General features: G+C 40.8%; 1 protein-coding gene across 3 annotated transcripts in view; it reads left to right on the top strand.

Moving 5' to 3' along the window:
* C6 (complement C6) overlaps window positions 1-11,090 on the top strand; it is a 61,738-nt gene extending 50,648 nt beyond the window's left edge. For 2 of the 3 annotated variants that reach the window (XM_032415190.1, XM_032415192.1), the window contains 3 exons: window positions 2,332-2,422; window positions 4,795-5,036; window positions 10,027-11,090. In XM_032415190.1, the coding sequence (XP_032271081.1) occupies window positions 2,332-2,422; window positions 4,795-5,036; window positions 10,027-10,202 (509 nt within the window). In that variant the 3' untranslated portion in view covers window positions 10,203-11,090. The remainder of the gene's footprint in view (window positions 1-2,331; window positions 2,423-4,794; window positions 5,037-10,026) is intronic. The other variant, XM_032415191.1, reaches the window with a different exon arrangement.
* The last annotated feature ends 2,346 nt before the right edge of the window (window positions 11,091-13,436 follow it).

Raw genomic sequence — 13,436 nt, 5'->3', positions numbered from 1 at the left:
GCTCTAGGTCCAGTTCAACCAGTCTAAACGTCCTCTGGATGGATCTTCATGTGAGCCAAGACAACCAAGACTTCCCCATCCATATAATATACCCAAGTGTTACTCCCTCTACTTTAATCCCCATTGCTCACATACACACTATTGAGTTGCTTGTCTTAGATCAAGCCTCACTTCCTCATGGATCTTTCCTCATATTTCTCAGTTGGGGTCTTTTGTTATGTGGTCTCTGGAACCATGTTCCCTTTCTTCAAAATACCTATCACGGCCTTTATGTATAAAACCATTACTATGATTATTTGATTGATGTCTGTTTTCACAATGTCCTTTACATTCATGCAAAACAAGGGACCACTCTTGTTTTCATTCTTTTTATGTCTTTTTTCCCACCATAATATACTAGTGCCTAGAATATCATGCAGGGATAAACAGCTCCATTTAGGAGTTGCATTACTCCATGTATTCTTCTTGTAAGAAAATCTGACTTTCGAGGCATTACCCTGAAAGAACAATTTTCACCATTGTCACTGACATCTGTACTGCTAAAAGTAATGGATATTATTTTATCCTCATCTCCTTTGACCTCTTAGGAACATCCAACAGTGTTGGCCTTCCTCTTCCTATTCTTTCTGTGGCTCCCAGTATACAACATCATCTTGTTTAGCTTCTACCTCTCTGGCTGTTGCTCTCTGTTTTTGGCAGCCTCCTGCCTGTGCTTGGACGTTAAATGTTGGAGTTCTTCAGGCTCATATCTGTCCCCTCACCTTATGCTACATTTTCCTGCTGGGGAATCTCACCCACACCCATGGCTTCAAGGATTCCCCCAAAGAATAATAACAAATTTAATTCATTAGCACAGACTTCTCCACTGAGCTTAAACCCAAATAGCCACATTTTTATGTATCTGTTTTGATCTAGTTTGTTTGAGTGTCTTAAAGATACCATAAATTTAGGAATGCCTGGGTGGCTCAGTCGGTTAAGCTCTGCCTTCAGCTCAGGTCATGATCCCAGGGTCCTGGGATCGAGTCCCACAGTGGGCTCCTTTCATAGCAAAGAGCCTACTTCTCCCTCTACCTGCTGCTCCCCCTGTTTGTGCACTCTGTGTCTCAAATAAATAAATTAAATAAATAAAATCTTTTTTAAAAAAGAAATTAAAGATACCATAAATTTAACATATGCAGAGAAGAACTCTTGAGTCATTACCCTTGCCTCCCTAAAACTAAGCATCTTATAATATTTTCTATTTCAGTTAAGGCACCAAAGTCTATTGTCTAATGCAAGCCAGAAACCTAAGAATCATACTTTGCAGCTCTCACAGCTTACCCACAATATGCAATTTCATCCATTTAACCTGCTAAATATGTCACAGACTTATCTACTTCTCTCCATTTCCAACTCAACATTTTGGTCCAAATTACCATCCTCTTTCACCTGAACTACTATAATCATCTCATAGATTGTCTACCCGTAGCCTTCTTGGCCACCGTGCCTCTTCAACAAATCCATTCTCCACACAGAAGCCAGAATTAATTTCTTTTTCAGAATCCAGACCTGATTTTGTCCTATGACCCCCTGTTTAAAACCCACTGAAGACTTTTCATTGTTTATAAAAGAAAGGCAAAAATCTTTCAAAAGCGCTGTAAGCCCCCGCACAGCCTGACACACACTCACCTCTCTGGCCTCATCTTGTTCCATGCTCTTGTTTTTCTGCACTTAAACCACACGGGCCTTCTCGCAGTTCCAGGAAAATCACATGCTGCCTCTCTTTTGAACTTCCATACCCAATGGTTCCTCTGCTGCAAACATTTTCCCTTTCTTCTTTCCATTTTCCCAGTCCTAACCTTCCTCACGACGTCAGTTTTCTTGATTATATGCTTTCTCTCTAATAGCACGAATAACATGAGCAATTCTATTTGTGTGCATGTGTTTGATTAATGTCACTCTGCCCTCACAAAACTCTAAGCTCTGTGAGCATAGAATCTAGGTGAAATTTTACTCAATCCACTATTTCCAGAACCTAACACAGTTCTGAGAGTATCTTAGTCGCCCAGTAAATATTTGAAGAACAAATGAACAGAAATTTCACCAATTCCATTCTCTTCAGTTCTCTGAACTTAACAGCAATTTTAGGTTGGAAAATGACAGCTCATGAGAGCTAGAAAGGACTTTTCAGATGGAATATTTCATGACAGCATATTTGGAAAAGGCAAAATGAATGCCCGGACTGCAGGTGATAAGTGAGAACTTTTCACCACTGCCTTTCCTCCTAAGTCCAAACTTGCCACTTGGAATACATGCTGTGCACTCTTCTTTACCCTTTTTCTTTTGTTTCAGATGTTTTGACAAAATTAAAGGGCCGTTGTCAACCAGGACAGAAACAGTTGGGATCTGAATGCATTTGCATGTCTCCAGAAGAAGACTGTAGGTGAGAGATACTCTATGGACTGTATTTGGAAAATGGGAAAACCAGTCTAGTGTAACCAGCTTGATAGAGGAGCTGAGCTTCTTGAAGCACAAACACGAAACATATTAATTTTTCACATAACTAATACCCCCTGTGCTGTGTTGATTTCTTCCCCACAGGGTAGCAAGCTTTCTTAATTATCTCTCAGCCCCATTCCCTAAGTTTACATGGCATTTGTTTATTAAGAAACTTTCAGTTTTGTTCATGAAGACTTATTCCTGTCCATAATGGGTTTCAGACTCAATTATCTCAAAGCCTTCCTCTTCCCCCTACACACAGGGCAAGGTTATGACTCCAAAAGCTTAGAATAGAGACAGTAGTATGAGTACAGACTTCACACATATACACACCCCTTTGTCAGTTTATTTTTTCATGCTGGGGTAGAGAGAATGAAGAATGAAAATGATACATCCCCCTGTGACTGCCATGACTAGACAGCTATCTCCTTTTTGTTGTTATAACTGCCTTATATATTTTTAAGTAATCTCTACACCCAATGTGGGGATCAAACTCACAACCCGAGATCAAGAGTCACATGTTCTTCTGACTGAGCCAGCCAGGTGCCCCTAACTACATTTTCTTTATGTGAATAAACTGAGGACAGTCAAGGGTGCTTCTTAAATTAAGGGCTACTTGCAATTGAATTTAATTCAAAACAGTGTTAGCTGAAGATAAAATTTTGTTTCTCTATCTCAAAAAATAAATGCAGAGGTAGGCAATCTAGGGCTAGTATGGCGACTCTCTCATTGCAGGTAGGACTGAGGCTCATTCCTGCTCTTGTTCTACCGTCCTTAAAGTTATTTCATGGTCCGAGATCGCTCTGCAGGAGCAGGAAGGGAAAAGATCAACAATGGACATTTTCCCTCTTTTTAAGGCGAATTCTTGTAAGACCCTTCACTCACTTCCATCTCATTAACCTTTGCTTATCCATAAGGCCACATGTACTTGCAAGGGAGGCTATGAAGTGCAGTTCTTTGGCTGGATGCATAGGCCCTATGAATAAAGTTAGAGTCCTATGACTGAGGAGGAGAAAGACTGAACATTGGGATAGGAAGACAACAGACTGTGCCCAGTTGTTATCCTTCACTTTTAACACTAAGTAGCTCTCATGTTCCTCCATGCTGCCCGTGAACAAACACTTATAGGGACTTCTTATTTATTTAGGAAAACTCTAGGGTATTTTTCTGTATAATTCCACAAGTATAATTCAGCACAAAAGTGGTCCTCTCTACACCCCTCAGTCTTCACCAGAAGTGGTCCTCCGTGAAACTTCTTGCTGCTGGAGTCTTCTCATCCAGGCCTTCTGGGGAATACGTGCAGCACTCAGAGTGCCCATTTAACACAGAGGGAACCTTTATCTTTGCAATACCAAATTGTGAGAATGCAGACTGTCCTCTGGAACTGAGTTTCAGCTCTTACCTACCTCTCTAGCCTCTTTCTGTAGTCCTCGGTTTCCTTTACACAGCATGGAAGGTGTTTGTGAGAGGCAACTGGCCGCACAGCTTAAGTCCTCTGCACATAGAGAGAGGCCTTTACTTCCTGGAGGTAAATTTACACACTGATGCCCTGATTGTGAACTCTAAAACTGACATCTGAGAAGAAACTCAAATTTAGAATAATCAAGGACCTTTTATCCTCTCAGCAAAAGAAGGACTGTGGCCACTGGTTACCTCTTGGGAGCAGGACCCATCATCTACTTAGGGAGATTAAGCAAGTTACCCAGGGAATGACATAAAAGCTCATGCACTCAATCACAGTACATTTGCAAAGCTATGTAATGATATAAGACTCTAGTGTTGCGATTCCTGAGTATTACAGAGTTCTGAGGCAGTCCAGACTACATGGACCAGTTTGACCAGGGTTAGCTTCAAAGTGTAGCCAGAAATTGAACTGGACACACATAGGCAGAGAAGAAAGACAATGCAAAGATGATTGAGTAGAGCATGGGATGCCAGCAAAGGAGAAGTAATCTTATAATTTTCAAAAATTATCAATACAATTGTCAGGTGATAGAGATTAGGAAGGAAAGGGAAATAATTCTAGAAAGGAAAGTTAATTGGAGTCAAATTGTGGAGGATCTTGATTACCAGAATTTTAGAATTCAGACTTTGATTCAAAGACAATTGGGAGTAAGACCAAGATTAAGATGAAATTTTAGAAAGATGAACTGCAGAGCATGTAAAATGAGATGAAGAACTGAAAGAAGAGAAGCTGGGGACAGGGGGGAGCGGGGGAAGAAAACTGGGTGGTAAGTTTACATATTATATTGACTGCCTGCCATCTCTTTTTTTCTAGTCTTCATATATAAATATTTGCTTTCCTCTCTTGGGCAGCCATTATTCAGAAGATCTCTGTGTGTTTGATACAGACACCAGCCATTACTTTACTTCATCTGCTTGTAAGTTTTTGGCAGAGAAATGTTTAAATAATCAGCAACTCCGTTTTCTACATATTGGCTCCTGCCAAGATGGTCCACAGCTAGAATGGGGTCTTGAAAGGAGAAAACTTTCATCCAATAGCACAAAGAAAGAATCCTGTGGCTATGACGTCTGCTACGACTGGGAAAAATGTTCAGGTAAGCTCCAGTGGTGACCACGGACTAGAAATGCTCACACATAACCTTCATCTCAACTAGTTCATCTTATTTGCATTTATACTCTTTCTAAAAACAAAATAAAACAAAAACCTTAATCAAAAATAATTCCTTTACATTGTAAAAAATTTTATAAAGTTACTAAATAGAAAGGAAAAAACATAACCCACCCACTGTTAGAAATAACTACTTTCATAATTTTAGGGTGAATCTTCCTAATTATTTTTCAATGCATATACAATCAGTACTAGCCTTAGATTCCAGTAGAAAATCACCTGTCCCAGTCTCATACTTCAAGCACCATTCCCCACCCCCAGCTTTGGAGGGCCTTCATCAGAATTGTCTAAGTTTTCCTCTGGCATTTGGGACTGGCTAGGACAATGTAGCTAGAGTGCCCTGAGCCTAAACTGAATTCCTCATGGATACTAATTGCCAGAAGCATCTTCTTCAAAATTTTTTAAGTCCTCTTGCAGTGCCTGGGACTAGCCAAGGCTGGCAGTGTTAATCAGGTAGGATACTCTGAGCCCAGACTGGGGTTTCTCATGGGCTCAGGCACTGTTTCTCCCTTGTGGAACATTCTCTGACCTTCTACTCCTTCTCTTTCACCATGCATGGGGTCAACAAACTGCTCCAAAGAGCTCCGGGTCTCATGCCTGTAGAGTCATCCATGGCTCAGAGCCAGACCCTCATTCCCAGAAAGCAGCCTGGTGAGCCACCAGCCAGCAGGGTATTCTTTGCCAAGATTGCTTGAGATTGGACTGCTAATATGGTGCTGACACTCTGTAATTCAGAGTGACTGTACTTGTTTATATAGAGAGGTATCTCATTAAAAAAAAAAATTCCCAGGGTCTTATATATCTCAGGGGTGGCCCTGATTATATTACAATTTTTTTAAAAAAAAGTATCATCCTTTACATCTTATTTTACATATTGCTGTTTTCACTTAATATATCATGAAACTATTTCCATGTCATTATATATTACTCTGCTACATAATTTTCAATGTCTGCCAAAGCCTATTGGACATTCTGTAATTTATTTCACTAATCTTCTGTTAAGTGTTTAGATTTTTCCCAATATTTTGCTATTACAAACAGTTCTGTAATAGACAAATCTATCACACATAAATCTTTAATCTAAGATTATTTCCTTAGGATATACCTTAGAAAATGAAATTTCTAGGTAAATATTATTTCCAAATATAAAATCTTTGTTGGTACTGTGTATCAACTTGCTTTCCAGAAATGTTTTTACCATATTATATTTCCTATCTACAATGTATAATTAAGACTGCCTTCCATACTTTCACCAATGCTTGGAGTAATTACTCCTTTATTTCTCTGTCAATTTGATACTCAGGAAGTGGCATTACATTTCTATTTTCTGTAAGTTGCCCAATTCTGATCAGTATCAAATCATCTTATAGCTAAACTCTACTACTCATTTTTCGTTGCCGGACCAACACCATTACCCAACTGACATGTCCCTTAGAAATAATATTTGTGGGGGGCGCCTGGGTGGCTCAGTTGGTTAAGCGACTGCCTTCGGCTCAGGTCCTGATCCTGGAGTGTCGGGATCGAGTCCCGCATCGGGCTCCCTGCTCAGCGGGGAGTCTGCTTCTCCCTCTGACCCTCCCCCCTCTCATGCTCTCTCTATCTCATTCTCTCTCTCAAATAAATAAATAAAATCTTTAAAAAAAAAAAAAGAAAGAATATTTGTGGTAGAAAAGAGCTGAAAGTATTATGGAATATCATTTTGTATTTAAAATATAAACTTTTTCTTTGAAAATTGTAGTGTAGGAACATTATTGTCAAAAATGCACACAGAAGATAAAAGGAAACAGGATAAAATGGTCCCTGTCTGTGCTATAATAGGTAGATCAGGTATTTGGGGATGTATTTAGTGTTAGTTTCCATCCTTCCATATTTATCATGGAGAAAAGATCTTCATGGAACCTTCTATAGCAAAGAATTTTTTTCGCTATTTTTCCACAAGTTACTCTTTTCAGATCTGTCTGAGTAGCAAATAATTTCTAGCTTACAATTTCATCAAAATCTGCCTTTACTATTAGCTCTTTGCTGTACATATATCTAAATCCTACAGTCTCCAGGAGTCTAAGTTTGTCTTAAAAAAGAACACTGAAAAGTTTGAATATTTAATCAATATTGCTCAAGTTAGCAGAATGTCTTGGGGTAGTCAAACTAATATGTGAACATTTTGTAATAAGAGATTTAAGTCATTTAAAAGATTCTTTGATCCTGCACACAATCAGAATACTGAAAGCATTTTTCCCCCTAAAGGTATGGTCTGCCTGGGCCAGTCTTCTCTAATTGGTGAGCAAAAGTCAATGTCACAGAGAAGTCTGTTCAGTAGCACTATAGAAGAGCATCAGTGTACAAATCACAGCATTTATGAAGAAAGAGAAAGCTAAAAATGAATTTTGTACCCAACCCACTCATGGCAAGTTGGGATATTATTAATTTTGAGCTGAATTGAAGGTCACCTTGGTTAAACTGTGTTCTTGATTACATTGTGTACTTTGCTACTCTTTTCCTTCTCTATCTAAAATGAAATAAGAGAAAGTTTAAAATGGAACTTCAAAATGTTCACTTTTCAAAAGTTAGAACACGAATGGCTTCTTAAGGAGCCTATTTTTATGGACACTGAATGCTTTGCCTAAATTTCGAAAATATCCACCATCAACTAATAGAAGGGGGAAATTTATTCAGCACACATCCATTTAGTATCCAAGATGTGGAAGTCACTGTACAAGGTATGATGAAGACTCTGAAGATAAAGGAGATTTGTACCTTCAAATTGTTCACAGTAACTGAAGGAGTAACTTTTCATGATAATTGCATGAATAACTTTAATACAAGCCAGTATGTAATAAGAACTGTGAGAGAGATAAAAATCTTCTGGCCTGGAAGGGTTTCATAAGGATGGTAGCATGAGAATTGAGTGCTGAAGGATGCATTAGTAGAGGTGGTGGGAAGGGCCTTTTGGTGCTGGTAGTCTAAAAATAATCTTGCTAAGAGCATTTAAGTCATAACCATCCTAAAAGAATGGTGACCATGGCCTTTCCAAAAGCCCGGGAGTGGACATCCTCTCCAGAGGTGGAACAGTCTTGTGTCCTTCACTAAACCCTGTTGTTTACAACAATGAGCAAGACCTTCCACAACTAGCATCTTCTCTAGCTGTTGACAGAGGGCTTACAAGGGAATGCATGCTCTTTCATGAGATGTTTTCTACCAAAGACAGAAGTCTACATGCCTATGAGTATCTCCCCACTTCTTTTCCTTATTTTCTCCCATTGGTTGAGACACATGGGAAAGAACTGATATCTGCCTAAAGAAGCTACTTCTTAATGACATCATTGCTGATTCTCAGTCTGACTCAGATATTTTGGCAACAAGAATTATCCCAGATCTATCAATACATTTCTTTTTGAATACTTACACCTATATCCCAAATTCAGAATTGAAATCAATTGATGAGGTGCGTGGGTGGCTCAGTTGGTTAAGCAACTGCCTTTGGCTCAGGTCATGATCCTGGAGTCCCGGGATCAAGTCCCACATCGGGCTCCCTCCTCAGCGGGGAGTCTGCTTTTCCCTCTGACCCTTCCTCCTCTCATGCTCTCTCTCTCTCTCATTCTCTCTCTCTCAAATAAATAAATAAAATCTTTAAAAAAAAATCAATTGATGAAGCTGAATTAATTGAGCACCTCTTTAAGAGGTAAATGGGACATAGAGATGAATGAGCTCTCAAACAAACCACTTATAACGGTCTTGAGAGAAAGCCATATATGAAAAGCTAACTAACAAGAAAGTATAAAAACGTCAGATATAGTACTAACAAATTTACACTATTAAAGTTTAATTAAAACTTTAGTTAAAGTTTAGTTGGTATGGGGATAAGTTCCTATGAAATGCTTCATGGAGGACGTAAGACCTATAGAAACTGGACATGTGGGGGAAAGTAGGAGGGAGCACATCAGCGTAGCAAAAGAAGGGGATAGCATGGGCAAGAGGACAAAAACTAGAACATCCTTGAGGTCCTGTTTGGGAAGCAGAGAGGGGCTTACTCTACCTAGAATGGAGAAAGCAGACAAAGCAGACAAAGACAACATTGCAAAGGGATTTTGAAGTCAAACTGTAGAGGACCTTGACCTTTGATTAAAATATGTATGTGTATAAACAAGCCCATATCCCTTTACTCAAAATTTATTTAATATTCTTGGCTTTGGTAAGTTTATCTCAAGTAATCATTTTAAAATGATTTCATGAATGCAAGATTTATATGAATTATGAAGTGACTGGGTGGTTTTGAAACCAGGCCTCTTAAAAGAATCACCCACCCAGAAATATTCTAGAAAGAAATCAGTAACTGTGGTGTAGAGTTATGTTAAAGAATTAAGGCCTACGAGTCATTTATGATCTAAAACCTGCCTCTACCACTTACTAATTGTGGAACCATGAGCCAATCACTAAACCTCACTAATAAGCGCATGTGTAGAATGAGCATGATAACATAGAGTTTGTATGTTTGTTATGAGGATTAAATGAAATAAAGCACGTAAAGCACTTGGCTTATTATGTGGCTTCATAGCATCTTCTCAACAGAAGGTAACTAAATGTTCTCGGGTGGTGCCAATGAGAAATAACAGCAAGGACAGACAGAAGACATTGCAGAAATGGATTGACGGGACATAGTGACTGATTGGATGTGGGCAGTGAGTAAGAGGGAGGTGTCAGAGACAGCCCAACTGCTGAATTTTACTGGCTTACCAGTGCATTCTAGTATCTTCCATCCAGATGACTCCATTCGACCACAGTTGGATCTTTTGGGTCATTGCCTTTTTTCCAGCTTTCTAATACATTGCCACCAAAGTGCCTGCTGCTCTGGGGACAAACTAGGTAAAATCAAACCCCGAGGTACTGTGGTGAGTCACACTGCCTCCCTCTCGTTTCAGCCTCTGTTTCCAAATGTGTCTGCCTGTTGCCTCCCCAGTGCTCCAAGGGTGGAAGCCAACTCTACTGCGTCAAAATGGGATCGAGTGAGAAAACAGCGAGCATCTGTGAAGTAGGAGCTATACGATGTGCCAACAGGAAAGTGGAAATACTGTATCCTGGCAGGTGTTCAGCCTAAAACAATTACTGATAAACAGATTTACTGTCCAAAAATAATTCCTACAAAAGGGCATCCTCCTATAAACAGCAGACTGGCGTGGCCAGAGGTTAGACATGAATTCTTTTGTGTTACTTTCATATAATTATTCACCCTGCCTCTCCTGCCTTAGCCATTCCTATCCAGTTCCAACCCATGAGGTTCTGTAGTGTACACCCAGGTAATAACTCTTTTACATCAATCCAGTAAATTCTTCTGTTCACATTGCTCTAAAATGATGGGACTTCTGAGGACCTTATGAAGCCTATAATATTAAGCATTCTCACAAATAGAATTAAGAACAAAAACCATAATTGTCTTCAATTAATCAATAAACAGAAACCTACAACAACTTGTAAAACACATTCTTGAAACCCATCCTTTCTTCATGCACTCATTCAACAGATAATTCTGAATGTCTACAATGTGCCAAGTACTGTTTAAGATGCTGGGGAATTAGCAGTGAATAAAAAGACAAAATCCTTTGCCTTCATGAAGCCCACATTCACGTGGAGGAAGACATTCAAAAAATAAAATAAGCATATAAAATATATAGTATGTTTGATGATGATAATTGCTATGGAGAAAATAAGGCAAGGAGAGGTGAGTCCCATCATCTTATGCCAGGAAACCCTTCATAGTAATAAACATCACAGCAAGGATGATTGGAAACAAGTGGAAATTGCCTCCCTTAAGGCAGTTACTAAACTTCTGGAGTTCCATACTCTTAGGAAAAAAGATTCTCCTTGCCTCAGCTAAAGCATATCCCAAAGCTTTTGAGCTGAAGTATGTGATGGATGGAAAATAAAATCATCAGAAAATTGTGAAGGAATAATTTTTAAATTAAATTATGTCTTCTGTGTTAGGCCATACCAAGTAGACACTCATTTCTTAGAGAGGCTAGGGTGCCATTTTATCGGTGAAGAGGAGCATCTCTGGAACAGCAGTTCTCGATACTGATGTACATCAGACTCACCTGGAGTGCTTGCTAATTAATACACATGCCTGCAAGCTGCCCCCAGTTTCTGGTTCAGTAGGTCTGGGGCGGGGCCTGAGAATTTCTAACAACTTTCCAGGTAGTACTGATCATCAGGAGTGTCACATTTTGAAAAGAGTTTAGAAATGGAGTCATCCAACAGCTCATTCTGTTTGATTCACTAACTGATCTCAAAACCTTAGCCAGCCAATCTCCAAGCCTGTGAGTGGAAGGAGATTTCCTTCCTCTAAAACTCAATGGAATCCCACTTAGTAGAAGGGGGCCGTGACGCACAGCCACCTGCAGGACCCTCATCAGGTGTGGACACATTAAATGTCACTCCTCCTCCATCTCATTCATCATAACATGTTAGCAAAATCTAAAACATCTTGCAGTATCAAAGGAGAAGTAAGAGGAAGGAAAAAAACCTAGGAACAGAAACATTTTCCTGGTGTAACAGCAATTGAGTGGGAATTTTTATTTTCCCAGGAGTCAGTAACCCATCTTTTCCGGTCATGCCATCCCCTCCCATCTCACAAAAGTGGTGCCATCTTGTCAGCATCATGCCTGCAGCACTCCCAAGACAAAGAGTGAGGGCAAAGAGGCACGGCCCCCTTCCACTAGGTGGGAATCCCATTGAGTTTTAGAGGAAGGAAATCTCCTTCCACTCACAGGCTTGGAGATTGGCTGGTTAAGGTTTTGAGATCAGTTAGTAATTCAAATCTGAGAGCAAAGAGGCATTCAATACTCCCATGTCCTCAACTGAATCAAGAATCTTTCCTCAGGACCAAGTTGGAGCTTCTCTCCCCAGATCTCACCCCTGCCCCACATCTTTCTGGGGGGCCAAGGGAAGAGGGAGGGAGGCCATGGGAATCCACAGCCAAGTGTTCAGTGTTCATAGAGAGAGTCCTATTCTCCGCCTAAGTCCTTTCCCTCCCCTCAGTGAGAAGGAGGAGGATGCAGAAAGTATCCACCAAAGCCAGGCAACTGAAACCCCGGGAGAATCTTCTGTAGGGTGTGGGGCACCAGCAACAAGTATACGGGTGCTGCCCCTGGCTGGCTGGTGGGATACTTGTGCAGTCTTCGAGCTGATGCCTGTGAGCAGGTTGCAGGAGGAGTCTCTAGGAGGTGTGCATCCTGATGAGGGTGGGTGTGGAGGGTTCTCCCTTCCTGAGCATGAGACCACTTCCTGTCTAGAGGGTGCTGAAGGCAGGATGTTGTTGATAGAGGCCCTCACCATTTTCACAGAGGGCATGACTCGGTTTCTCCATCGGAGTCCCAAGACATAGAGATTAGAGGATGTTGGTGGTTCTCGTGGATCCTCAGGAAGGACACAGAGAAGAGGAAAGACAGTCACTCTGAGGCCATCCTGCATCTTGGACACGATTCTGTGGAAAGCACCAAAAGGAGACATGGTGGACTCTAGCTCATGGGAAGTTCTGGGGACCTGAGCAGGTAGGAGTAAAGCAAAACACCAAACAAAGGAAACATAGAGGTTGCCTTAACACAGAACCAGACTTAGAAAGAACGAGTGAAAGGTGACACCCCATCATTGACTGTTACAGCAAACAACCCTTGCCATTTATCCTAGTCCACTTCCTTGCTTCCAGCACCAGAGACCCAGCCCCAGCAAATGGAGGGCATGTCCCAGAATGAGACCTGCCTCTCCCTATCACCTCTAGGAGGGGTTGGAAAGGTGCCAGAGCAACCCGCCTGCCTTCCCCACCCCAAGCCCTCTGACGCGAGAGCCTGGCTGACTGGAGACAGGGAAGGAGGTGAGATGTCAATTGGATAGGAGATTGGAGACTTAAACTGGACTAACTTTTAAAAATAGAAACTGACCAGAAATCTATGTGATCTTTCCCATATTTAATTAAGGCAAGAGAAAAAGAAAAATGGAATTTGGCAGAGCGAAGTGAAAGCTAGGAGTATTAGTCTGCTAGGGCTGCCGTAACAAAGTACCACAAACTGGGTGACATAAAACAAGAGAAATAAGTTGTCTCACAGTTCCAGAGGCCAGAAATCTGAAATCACTGTGTCAGTAGGGCCATGTTCCCTCTGAAACCCAGAGGAGAGAATTCTTCCTTGCCTCTTCTGGCTGTTGGTGTTTGCCAGAAATCCTTGGTGTTCCTTGGCTTGAAGGCACATCACTCCAGTTCCTGCCTCCCATCAGGACAAGGCTGTCTTCATTGTCTTCCTTCTGTGCATTTCCATCTGCCCAAATTTGTATTGTCTTCTGA

This window comes from Phoca vitulina, unplaced genomic scaffold (genome assembly GCF_004348235.1).
Source record: "Phoca vitulina isolate PV1807 unplaced genomic scaffold, GSC_HSeal_1.0 scaffold17, whole genome shotgun sequence".
NCBI classification, from domain to species: Eukaryota; Metazoa; Chordata; class Mammalia; order Carnivora; family Phocidae; genus Phoca; species Phoca vitulina.
The sequence above is the reverse complement of the archived record's forward strand: the minus strand, read 5'-3'. Positions and strand labels throughout refer to the sequence as shown.